The sequence below is a fragment of the Coregonus clupeaformis genome, unplaced genomic scaffold (assembly GCF_020615455.1).
Source record: "Coregonus clupeaformis isolate EN_2021a unplaced genomic scaffold, ASM2061545v1 scaf0334, whole genome shotgun sequence".
NCBI classification, from domain to species: Eukaryota; Metazoa; Chordata; class Actinopteri; order Salmoniformes; family Salmonidae; genus Coregonus; species Coregonus clupeaformis.
In genome coordinates this window covers 382,848-395,686 of record NW_025533789.1, presented here as the reverse complement: position 1 = coordinate 395,686, position 12,839 = coordinate 382,848, and the positions used below count along the sequence as shown (strand labels likewise).

Below are 12,839 nucleotides of genomic sequence, written 5' to 3'. Positions count from 1 at the left end.
AATCTTGTCTGCCAAAATGAACTAGTGTAGCCCACAGCCATATAACATAGCCAGATCAGGGCCTATAACATAAGGACGACTCAGAATATGCTATTCTGTTCTTCTTCATATCATAATATTTCTTTAGACCTGCCTAAAATAAATAATGGATTTATTGTGATGGTGTTGGCTATATTAAATTGATTTCTTTTACTTTTTTAAATGTAGATGTTCCAAAGGTCTGCATCAGTGGCTTGTAGGCTATGTGTGGAAGCCAGGAGATGCTAAACGTGTTTATGTTAATTAACGGTCAATTACATTTTAGTCATTTACCAGACGCTCTTATCCAGAGCGACTTACAGTTAGTGAGTGCATACATTATTATAATTTTTTTCATACTGGCCCCCCGTGGGAATCGAACCCACAACCCTGGCGTTGCAAACGCCATGCTCTACCAACTGAGCTACATCCCTGCCGGCCATTCCCTCCCCTACCCTGGACGACGCTGGGCCAATTGTGCGCCGCCCCATGGGTCTCCCGGTCGCGGCCGGCTACGACAGAGCCTGGATTCCCGTGAGTCCGGCAGTTATTTGCATGACAGTTACCAGCTGACACATTTTCATGACCGCCACTGCCCTAATACTCGATGCCACGGCAAAAAAAAAAAAGCGGGGAGAAAGACTGATATTTTCTTTTTTATCCTTTCGCTCTCTAAATCTCACTTTTTCTTAAAGGCCTAGTGCAGTCAAAGATGTGATTTTCCTGTGTTTTATATATATTTCCACACTTTGAGGTTGGAATAAATACTCCTAAAATGATACTGCCCTTTTAGTGTAAGAGCTGTTTGAAAAGACCGCCTGAAATATCAGCCTGTTTTGGTGGGATGGAGTTTTGGCCAGCCTGGTGACATCACCAGTAAATTAGTTAATAGACCAATACTAAAGAGTTCCAAACCTCTCTGCCAATAACAGCTAGTTTTCAGTTTCCCTCTCCCCACTCCCAGACAGTCCTAGATAAATTCTTGCTTGAGAAATTGCTCTTGCTAGGAAGTTTTGTTTCTTTTTGAACATTTTAATTGAAAACAATGACATTAAAGGTACTTAAAGTGGAACTGACAGCGTTTTAGCAACATGAAATATTATTCGACGGGTATAGAGAGATGACCAGTTTACAGAGGAGTATAGAGTGCAGTGATGTGTCCTATAAGGAGCATTGGTGGCAAATCTGATGGCCGAATGGTAAAGAACATCTAGCCAGTTGAGAGCGCTCTTACCTGCCGATCTATAAATTACATCTCTGTAATCTAGCATGGGTAGGATGGTCAGCTGAATCAGGGTTAGTTTGGCAGCTGGGGTGAAAGAGGAGCGATTACGATAGTGGAAACCAAGTCTAGATTTAACCTTAGCCTCCAGCTTTGATATGTGCTGAGAGAAGGACAGTGTACCGTCTAGCCAGGTGGTGATACAGCCCAACAGGATGCTCTCAATTGTAAATCTGTAAAAGTTTGTGAGGGGTTTTACAGTGCCTTGCAAAAGTATTAATCCTCCTTGCCGTTTTTCCTATTTTGTTGCGTTACAACCTGTAATTTAAATTGATTTTTATTTGGATTTCATGTAATGGACATACACAAAATAGTCCAAATTGGTGAAGTGAAATGAAAAAAATTACTTGTTTCAAGAAATTCAAAAAAAAAAAATAACGGAAAAGTGGTGCATGCATATGTATTCACCCCCTTTGCTATGAAGCCCCTAAATAAGATCTGGTGCAACCAATTACCTTCAGAAGTCACAATATTAGTTAAATAAAGTCCACCTGTGTGCAATCTAAGTGTCACATGATCTGTCACATGATCTCAGTATATATACACACCTGTTCTGAAAGGCCCCAGAGTCTGCAACACCACTAAGCAAGGGGCACCACCAAGCAAACGGCACCTTGAAGACCAAGGAGCTCTCCAAACAGGTCAGGGACAATGTTGTGGAGAAGTACAGATCAGGGTTGGGTTATAAAAAAATATCAGAAACTTTGAACATCCCACGGAGCACAATTAAATCCATTATAAAAAAATGGAAAGAATATGGCACCACAAAAACTCAAGGAGGGCATTAATCAGAGAGGCAACAAAGAGACCAAAGATAACCCTGAAGGAGCTGCAAAGCTCCACAGCGGAGATTGGAGTATCTGTCCATAGGACCACTTTAAGCTGTACACTCCACAGAGCTGGGCTTTACGGAAGAGTCGCCAGAAAAAAGCCATTGCTTAAAGAAAAAAATAAGCAAACACGTTCGCCAAAAGGCATGTGGGAGACTCCCCAAACATATGGAAGAAGGTACTCTGGTCAGATGAGACTAAAATTGAGCATTTTGGCCATGAAGGAAAACGCTATGTCTAGCGCAAACCCAACACCTCTCATCACCCTGAGAACACCATCCCCACATTGAAGCATGGTGGTGGCAGCATCATGCTGTGGGGATGTTTTTCATTGGCAGGGACTGGGAAACTGGTCAGAATTGAAGGAATGATTGATGGCACTAAATACAGGGAAATTCTTGATGGAAACCTGTTTGTCTTAATTATGAATTAAAAAGGCACGAGCGATATCCTATGCACTTGCTTATAATGGTGTGTCTGTGTGTGGGTTTGTGGTAGAAATGTGCTTTAGCAAGTAGCTACAGATGACAATATTGGTAGCTAGAGTTTATACACTTCATTTTACTGTTCCATCTATTAATCCAGTCTGCTCACTGTGATTAAAATGTATATAATTGATGCTTATTAAATACAAACTTTCCCCTTTATTTTCACAGCAGACATGGAGCCCAGCTTCAGAAAACTGCCAAATGGAAACCTCTTCTTAATGGACTGTAAGGATTCCAGGATTTACAGGACAAAAACTACTAAAAGAGCGTGGAGCAGGGCTGTGTCTCCAGACAATGTGGTGGATTCAGCCAGGAGGGCTGTACCAGAAAGCAGGGAACATTTGCTGGGTCAGCATGCGATGCAGTTTGGCCTTTATAAGGAGCAGATCTTCAAGTGGGTGGTTGAAAATGTGCTGGAATCTGCCTCTCAGCCAGCGAGGAGTGATTTCAAAAACCATGCTGCTAATGAGATGGCTTTCAAGGAAAACATGGAGCGCTTCCCTGAGGGCTGGGAGGCTATCAGGATTAAGTCCAACATCCAGCCATCCTCCACCACCACCCAGCCATGCAAAGACCACTGGTTCCCGGAGGTCCTCAACATCCTCGCTCAGGTCATTGCTGGTTGGAAAACTACGCCCCTCCCAGAATCTCGACAGGACAATAAGGAAGCTCATGTCTCCTCAGAAGGTTCAGCCTAGTAAGCTCTATATTATGTTAATATGAATTATATCATAATGATGATGTTTTAGTTTAGTTTATGGAGATAGATAAGTAAAACAAAGGATTGTCTTTTGATGGTGTTTAATCTATTGATCTAATTTATTTAATAGTTATACTTTTCAGCCCTTCCAGCCTCTGAGCCTGATGATGGTGAGCTCCTTATGGCAGCAGAGCAGCTTGAGTCACAGGAGTCAGACGTGCCGCGACCAATGGTGTTACGAGTATCAAGTGAGTTTATTACATATAGTACTCACTGCTCAGTCTCTTTGAGTCTCATTCTGTGTTTGTGTGGTGTATTTGAAGTAAACTCAGCAAAAAAAGAAACGTCCTCTCACTGTCAACTGCATTTAAAAGTAACAGTCAGTATCTGGTGTGGCCACCAGCTGCATTAAGTACTGCAGTGCATCTCCTCCTCATGGACTGCACCAGATTTGCCTGTTCTTGCTGTGAGACGTTACCCCACTCTTCCACCAAGGCACCTGCAAGTTCCCAGACATTTCTGGGGGGAATGGCCCTAGCCCACCTTCCGATCCAACAGGTCCCGGACGTGCTCAATGGGATTGAGATCCGGGCTCTTCGCTGGCCATGGCAGAACACTGACATTCCTGTCTTGCAGGAAATCAGCCATTCTGCTCGTTCTGTGCGTGGTGGCATTTTCATGCTGGAGGGTCATGTCAGGATGAGCCTGCAGGAAGGGTACCACATGAGGGAGGAGGATGTCTTCCCTGTAACACACAGCGTTGAGATTGCCTGCAATGACAACAAGCTCAGTCCAATGATGCTGTGACACACCGCCCCAGACCATGACGGACCCTCCACTTCCAAATCCATCCTGCTCCAGAGTACAGGCTCGGTGTAACGCTCATTCCTTCGACGATAAACACGAATCCGACCATCACCCCTGGTGAGACAAAACCGCAACTCGTCAGCGAAGAGCACTTTTTGCCAGTCCTGTCTGGTCCACCAACGGTGGGTTTGTGCCCATAGGCGACGTTGTTGCCGGTGATGTCTGGTGAGGACCTGCCTTACAACAGGCCTACAATCCCTCAGTCCAGCCTCTCTCAGCCTATTGTGGACAGTCTGAGCACTGATGGAGGGATTGTGCATTCCTGGTGTAACTCGGGCAGTTGTTGTTACCATCCTGTACCTGTCCCGCAGGTGTGATGTTCGGATGTACCGATCCTGTGCAGGTGTTGTTACACGTGGTCTGTCACTGCGAGGACGATCAGCTGTCCGTCCTGTCTCCCTGTAGCGCTGTCTTAGGCGTCTCACAGTGCGGACATTGCAATTTATTGCCCTGGCCACATCTGCAGTCCTCATGCCTCCTTGCAGCATGCCTAAGGCACGTTCACGCAGATGAGCATCTTTCTTTTGTTGTTTTTCAGAGTCAGTAGAAAGGCCTCTTTAGTGTCCGAAGTTTTCATAACTGTGACCTTAATTGCCTATCGTCTGTAAGCTGTTAGTGTCTTAACGACCGTTCCACAGGTGCATGTTCATTAATTGTTTATGGTTCATTGAACAAGCATGGGAAAGTGTTTAAACCCTTTACAATGAAGATCTGTGAAGTTATTTGGATTTTTACTAATTATCTTTGAAAAATAGGGTTGTTTCTTTTTTTGCTGAGTTATTTATAATGATGACTTACATTTTAAACGATGTACTAGGCCTACATAGTATGTCTCTTGTGATATGATGACCTGTTCTTTGGGGAATTTATCATCAATACATTATTTCTCGTGTGGCGATGTTGTTGTCTTTTGATTTCAGGGAGAGACGTATGCCTTCCCAAGGGATGGCAATGCACTTTGCCTGATGTGGACCATAAGTGGGTGTCCAAGGCATTGTTCAGGTGGTCGGGGAATGGGATTCCAGAGATGGACTTTGCCAGGGTTGACAAAATGTGGTGGGACCCCCTCCACCACCCCTCATCTGCAGCTCAGTACCGGTGATGGAGAGGTACTTTGCCCATCCTCTGCTGCTCTGGATGCCCAGGAAGCTCTGGCAGGTGAAGCTGTATTGCCCACATTCTGACTGTGAGAGGTTGGAGTTGACCTCATCAGGACTCCACCAGAAGATCAGGCAGGTTGTGGATGTGGACGGATCCTACTATGTTGCAGCAGAATACCTTCGATGTCCCAAGGGCAGTAGGAAGGTCATCAGTTGGAACATATGGTTCCTTACACTGTTCCACGCAAATACACTGGTAATGGCAATATAATTGTAATGTAATTAATAATCTAATGCAGCTTTTATATTTAATAAAAACAGCAACACATTTCTCTTTGTGAAATGTTATTATAGAATTATTCCATATTCCGGTGTATTCTCATGTATTTGTTGTTTTTTTCATTTAGGGGAACTGATTTAATATTTAATATGCCATTTAGCAGACGCTTTTATCCAAAGCGACTTACAGTCATGCGTGTATACATTTTTACATATGGGTGGTCCCGGGGAACGAACCCACTACCCTGGTGTTACAAGCTCCATGCTCTACCAATTGAGCTACAGAGGACCACATTTTGGAGTACCTCTTCGATCAGACTGGTTTGGCGCTGCAGGATTACAAGGCTGCCATTGAGGAACTGGAGACAGGTGATCCTGATGTCCAAGGCTTTGTCAAGCTGCTGGAATTTCAGGACGTGACAGTTCCAGTGCTGGAGACAGCCCTGCTTCTTGTTGGCACCTTTCGTCCTACTCCCACCCCCTCTACCAGCATCCAGTCCACAGCTGCAGTCAGTCAGTCCCGTGTCCTACATTCCTGTATGGGCTAACGTTACTCCTTAGTCCATGGACCATAAATGTTATTTTTAAAGTGTGAATTGGCTCTGGCAGTCAAAACAGCCAAATACTCCATCTAAACGCGAATCGATTCTCAATTCCTGTACGGGTCTAGAAACATAAATCACATCAAAATAATTGAAAATGCAAAATACACACTTACTGTACGCTGTTTTAACATAGTTGCAGCCAACCATATTTTTTTGTGACATGTTTGTGGCGCCCATCTTCTGTTTACACATAGGTGTTAGGAGACGCAGATAGCTTTTTAGCATAGGTAGTCGACTGTCTTCCGTCTGTTTTCCGAAAACACGTGGTGTAACATGGAGATATGGCCGTGGGGTAACATTAACCCTACAAAAAGGTGTGGATAATTTTAACCTTTTGTTTAGAGCATCGGGGCTCTAAACAAAACTCCTCTGTACAGAAGACGCCTTCGTCTAATGATTCGTGTAATGTAATGGAACTGAGAGTCATGATCAACGGCTATCTCAGGAGAAGCAAAGAGTTCAATAAATATACAGTGAGCTCCAAAAGTATTGGGATAGTGAAATGTTTTGTTGTTGTTTTGACTCTGTACTCCAGCACTTCGGATTTGAAGTGATACAAAGTGCAGACTGTCAGCTTTAATTTGAGGGTATTTTTATCCATATCGGGTGAACCGTTTAGAAATTACAGCACTTTTTGTACATAGTCCCCCCATTTTAGGGGACCAAAAGTATTTGGACAAATTCACTTATGTGTATTTAAGTAGTCAAAGGTTTAGTATTTGGTCCCATATTCCTAGCACGCAATGATTACATCAAGCTTGTGACGTAAGGGCTATGTTGAGAGGTAGCTTGCAAGTAAGCATTTCATTGCACTGTTTACACCCCACTGTATTCTGTATACAGTACCAGTCCAAAGTTTGGACACACCTACTCATTCCAGGGTTTTTCTTCATTTTTACTATTTTCTACATTGTAGAATAATTGTGAAGACATCAAAACGTGTACTCCGAGCATGTGCTGACCAACTGGCAAGTGTCTTCACTGACATTTTCAACATGTCCCTGACTGAGTCTGTAATACCAACATGTTTCAAGCAGACCACCATAGTCCCCGTGCCCAAGGACTCTAAGATAACCTGCCTAAATGACTACCGACCCGTAGCACTGACGTCTGTAGCCATGAAGTGCTTTGAAAGGCTGGTCATGGCTCATATCAAAAGCATTATCCCAGAAACCCTAGACCCACTCCAATTTGCATACCGCCCCAACAGATCCACAGATGATGCAATCTCTATTGCACTCCACACTGCCCTTTCCCACCTGGACAAGAGGAACACCTACGTGAGAATGCTATTCATTGACTACAGCTCAGCATTCAACACCATAGTGCCCTCTAAGCTCATCACTAAGCTAAGGATCCTGGGACTAAACACCTCCCTCTGCAACTGGATCCTGGACTTCCTGACGGGCCGCCCCCAGGTGGTAAGGGTAGGTAACAACACATCTGCCACACTGATCCTCAACACGGGGGCCCCTCAGGGGTGCATGCTCAGTCCCCTCCTGTACTCTCTGTTCACCCATGACTGCATGGCCAGGCACGACTCCAACACCATCATTAAGTTTGCTGACGACACAACAGTGGTAGGCCTGATCACCGACAACGATGAGACAGCCTATAGGGAGGAGGTCAGAGACCTGGCCGTGTGGTGCCAGGACAACAACCTCTCCCTCAACGTGACCAAGACAAAGGAGATGATTGTGGACTACAGGAAAAAAAAGAGGACTGAGCACGCCCCCATTCTCATCGACGGGGCTGTAGTGGAACAGGTTGAGAGCTTCAAGTTCCTTGGTGTCCACATCACCAACGAACTATCATGGTCCAAACACACCAAGACAGTCGTGAAGAGGGCACGACAAAGCCTATTCCCCCTCAGGAGACTGAAAAGATTTGGCATGGGTCCTCAGATCCTCAAAAAATTCTACAGCTGCACCATCGAGAGCATCTCAGTTGGTGGACGAGGAGAGAAGGCCACCGGGTTACGGGAGCCATTGGTGTATAGAGGGAAGGAAAATGTAGAGGCACGGCGAGAGGTACTGAAGTGTGTTGCCAGTCCGGTCCGGCCCGTTCCTGATCCCCGTGTAAGGCCAGTGGTGTGTGTTCCCAGTACGGTCCGGCCTGTTCCTGTCCATCGCGCCAAGCCTATGGTGCGCGTCACCAGCCCGGCCCGGCCTGTTCCTGCCCCTCGCACCAAGCCTATGGTGCGCGTCGCCAGCCCGGCCCGGCCTGTTCCTGCTCCCCGCACCAAGCCAATGGTGCGCGTCGCCAGCCCGGCCCAGCCCGGTCCTGCTCCCCGCACCAAACCTGTGGTGCGCATCGCCAGCCCGGTCCGGCCTGTTCCTGCTCCCCGCACCAAGCTAGTGGTGCGCGTCAACAGCCCGGCCCGGCCTGTTCCTGCTCCCCGCACCAAGTCAATGGTGCGCGTCGCCAGCCTTGTCCGGCCTGTTCCTGCTCCCCGCACCAAACCTGTGGTGCGCATCGCCAGCCCATGCCCGTTTCACCGGTGCTTGGTCAGGTACCGGTCAGCTGCTCCACACCGGAGCCTGAGCAATCCGCTCCACCGAAGTCCAGTCCAGCTCCAGCCAGTGGGGCTAGACCAGACCAGGGGCACTACGGGGGGGGTTAGTAGAGGGTGGTGGTCAAGCCCGGAGCCGGAACCGCCTCCGAGGAGGAATGCCCACCCAGCCCTCCCCTGTTCGGTGATGTTTAGGCGCGGTCGCAGTCCGCGCCTTTAGGGGGTACTGTCACACCCCTGGCTCTAGGGACTCTTTTAAGTTGAGCCAGGGTGTGTAGAGTTTATGTTTTGTGCTCGTTGTGTCTAGTCTAGTTTTGGTATATCTATGTTGGCCAGAGTGGTTCTCAATCAGAGGCAACGAGTATCAGCTGTTGCTGGTTGTCTCTGATTGGGAACCATATTTAGTCAGGTGGTTTTCCCACAGTGTTTGTGGGATCTTGTTCCGTGTTGGTTTGTGTTTTGCACCTGTGGACGTCACGTATCGATTTGTTGTTTTGTTCGTGTATCATTTAATAAATAAGTATGTTCACCTACCACGCTGCGCCTTGGTCCTCTATATCCGACGATCGTGACAGGTTTGACAAAAAGAGACGGGTTTTCATAATAGAAAGTTATGGATGATGACGGCAGATTTACGAGGAACGAGGATTGTCGGAAGGATTCAAGGCTAAATACAGCAGCCGTGTCGAGAGTCGATACAGGGTCGGCGAGTATGTTCATTCTTGGTAGAAAATGCCCCCCGAATTCGCTACATTTGTAAATTCCTGCTGGCACAACCTCGAATGATGAGCGATATCCTGTCCTTGGCCCAGTTGGTAGAGCATGGCACTTGCAATACCAGGGTTTTGGGTTCGATTCCCACGGGGGACCAGTACGAAAAAAGTATGAAAATGTATGCACTCACTACTGTAAGTCGCTCTGGATAAGGCAGTCTACTCAAATGTAAAATGTTTAACACACATGTGATGGAGTTCACAAATCATATGGCTACTGGATTTATACAAATAATCATGATTCTGCCAGGTAGGCATAGGCTACTTTTAATTGAGAAGGTTTTTGGGAAAGCCTTTCCATCTACCTGAAGATGGTTATCATTATCGTCGCTAACGGCAACATAAAGTGCTAGACATATATGCACCGCACACACACAAATAGGGGTATTCCAGTACGGTTGCCTCTTCAGAAAGTTGCAGGGAATACAATTTGCTGAATCATTCTGTTAATGTCTTATGATAAACTTGGGCAAATAAATGTTGCTAATAAGTTCAATACATTTAGTTCATTTTCAAACGTGAGACACGTTTGAAAATTCTAGTACCAAACCGTTTTTCATGTACTGATGTTTCGGTGTAACGTGCAATGCTAGTAAAGATAGGATCATAGTAGCTCCCTCCCATTCCTTTACGGTATGTCTATGTATTCCAGTGTTGTAGTAGAAAACATTAGGGGTCCATTTAAGAGGTCATTGGGAACAGGGTCATTTTGCAACAGACAACATTTTGCAACAGACAACGACAGCTAGTCCTTCCCTGTTTCAATCCATTCCACATGACCCTGGAGTTTTAATGTAATAATCCAGTGTTTAGAACCATCAGAAACAGAACAAATTATCTATGGCATTGCCATTCAAAGTCATGCCTCATCAACTCGACTGTGTTTGCAAACTTAAGGTTAACAGACTGTGATTTTCTAGAGCAATTACATTCAAATGTCAGTGGTAAACACAATCTACCCATTACCACCCATTTCACTGATTCAACCCATCCTACAAATGCTGAAGTTAAATTCCTATGTAACAGAGAACCATCTCTCCATTCATTCTATCTCTGTTTGTTGACGAAAGGCTCCTCGATGTCCTCCAACCACTTGCATTCCCTTCACCATTGTTCTGTTGCTGCCGTGGAGATAAAAGGGCTTAGCAACAGTCACCTTGGTAACCAGGGTAGCATTCACAAACAAAAAAGAGGACTGCAGGAGTGGCAGAGTAGAGTAGTCCTCAGAGGAGGGATAAAACACAGACAAAGTGTGAAGAGGCTCAGGGTTTCAGATGGTAGTGGTGAGTCAGTGTGGGAGAGGCTGTGAGAAAAAAATGTTTTGACACTAATGGACGCAGGAGAAAAAGTGGGAACAAACTGTAATTGAGTAAGAGTAAACTCCGAGAGGCTTTAAAGCCTTATCGGATGGCATGGGATTCTGATCCACACAAACTGTATGTACCTCTCTCTCTCATACATACTCACGTCCATGCAACTGCTTGCACATGGAAGCCCACATGTTCTCTCTCTTTGTAACCCCCACCCCACAGACGCACACACACCTGCAGCTGGGCGATGGTGATCTTGTGGTAGATCTTCTCCTCGTCGCGACGTTCGTCCTGGGGTACTGTGATGTTGGCGAGCGCCGTTTCAAAGTCCAGGATCTGCTGCATCTGGCTCTGTGTGGAGGTTTTATCCCCCCCCAACAGCAGGCTCAGCTCCACCATGTAGTCCAGATACGCCTTCAACACCTGGGAGGGGATACAGGATAAGCTCAGGGTCGTGTTCAGTCACCACCAAATGGAAGACAGCGGTCCGAAAACAGGTACTACCAGAACTTCTTCAATGAGAAATGCCCGTTTTCATTTTCCATTGCAAACCCTCCACCTGGATTTTGTTCTAGCCCTGCTCTAATTAGTGTTAACACACCTGATTCTAATCAGCTGCTCCTTAGGACCTTGATTAGCTGAATCTGGTGTGTCCTAGTAGGGCTGGAACAAAAGACTGCACATCTAGTTGGTCTCCAGGAGGAGGATTGGCCACCCCTGGGATATGCTGCAGACTAGAGTAGGGTCAGGAGTTTTTCTTGACCACCTGACCTGATCAGAAAAAACTCTGGCTACAGTGACTCTAACTAGGGCCCAGAGTTTTTCCTGGTGAAACACCATTGGTTAGTCAAAACTCCTGGCTCTACTCTGGTGTGGTACAGTCACAAGAGAATGAGAGCAATCAAAATGAAACACCTGCTGCTGGCTTCATCTTCTGTGGAAGGTTTCAGTATTTCTAGTCCGTTGTGAAGTGACCACTACTATTCTCTTAGTCAGTTAAGGTAAAATATGCCCGGTATGTGTCAGAGAGATTTGTGACAGGCTATGTGGAAGGGAAAGTAGAATGGAACAACAAGATACACGTCAACGTTTAGATAAACAGATAATGGATGATGTGAGCCACCCCCTCCATGGAAGCCTATGCAGATACAACAGGAGGGGAAGCCATCTTCTGCAGACAGTACATGTATGACGACATTATGATATTTTGTGTTTTAATGATGTTGTGAAGCTTCAAATGCCAAATGAAATTCCCAAGCTTGGGATAATAAAGGTGTTGTATTCTACAGTAATCCCAGGCGGCCGGTGGTATCCAATACATTCCATTTATGCCATTCCAGCCATTATTATGACAGTAATATATGTTAATTTGTTACGGTAGCTCATGTTGACAGCCATAGGTAGGAAAAGACCCCACCTCACCCCCTCCAGCCACCTGAACTTTACTCACCTTTTCATTGGCTGTCTTGTTGAGGTAATAGTCCCGCGAGGGGAGGAACAGCCCCGATTGGTCGACCTGGCAGAAATGCATCAACAGGTGAGCAAACACACTAATCATAAGGGAGAATGAATTGCAATGTGCAGAGTCCATTCACTGTCATATTCGGCACCTGTTAAAAAAAAGATTAGATGTGCATATCTATCACTTTTCAAACAAATGAATCCCCACAGTTTAGTTTATGACTCAGGAAAGAGCAACAGGGGAACCATACCACTTTCCCACTGTGTGTCTATGCATGCATGCCTATGTGTTTATGTGTGTGTGCTAGTACATGTATTTTCATTTCAAAAGAGCCAGAGCCAGAGCAGCTGACCTGGATGACGTTGCTGTTGGAGTTCTTGGGGTCCACGCTGACTCCGATGGTAAAGAAGGGCTGTGCACGGTAGGGGCCCGACACTGTCTTCAGCACCTCCATAAAGTTGTCCTTCTCCCAGGGCCCCGTGATGTTCCAGCCCCCTGTCTGCAAACACACACACACACACACACACAAAAACACACAGACACACACAAAAAAAACAGAGGGACGACAAGCTCAGAGACACAGAGATACATCTATTATTATTTTTATTGGTAT

At 45.9% G+C, this 12,839-nt stretch overlaps 1 protein-coding gene across 3 annotated transcripts in view; it reads right to left on the bottom strand.

Annotated features, from left to right (window-relative positions):
* The window catches only part of LOC121561540 (endothelin-converting enzyme 2), a 76,917-nt gene that overhangs the window by 24,957 nt on the left and 39,121 nt on the right, over positions 1-12,839 (bottom strand). For all 3 annotated transcript variants that reach the window (XR_006658553.1, XR_006658554.1, XM_045214909.1), the window contains 3 exons: positions 12,579-12,725; positions 12,215-12,280; positions 10,999-11,187 (listed from right to left, as the gene is read on the bottom strand). Coding sequence is in view for 1 of the 3 variants with exons in the window: in XM_045214909.1 (XP_045070844.1) it covers positions 10,999-11,187; positions 12,215-12,280; positions 12,579-12,725 (402 nt within the window). In the remaining 2 variants the exon portion in view is untranslated. The remainder of the gene's footprint in view (positions 1-10,998; positions 11,188-12,214; positions 12,281-12,578; positions 12,726-12,839) is intronic.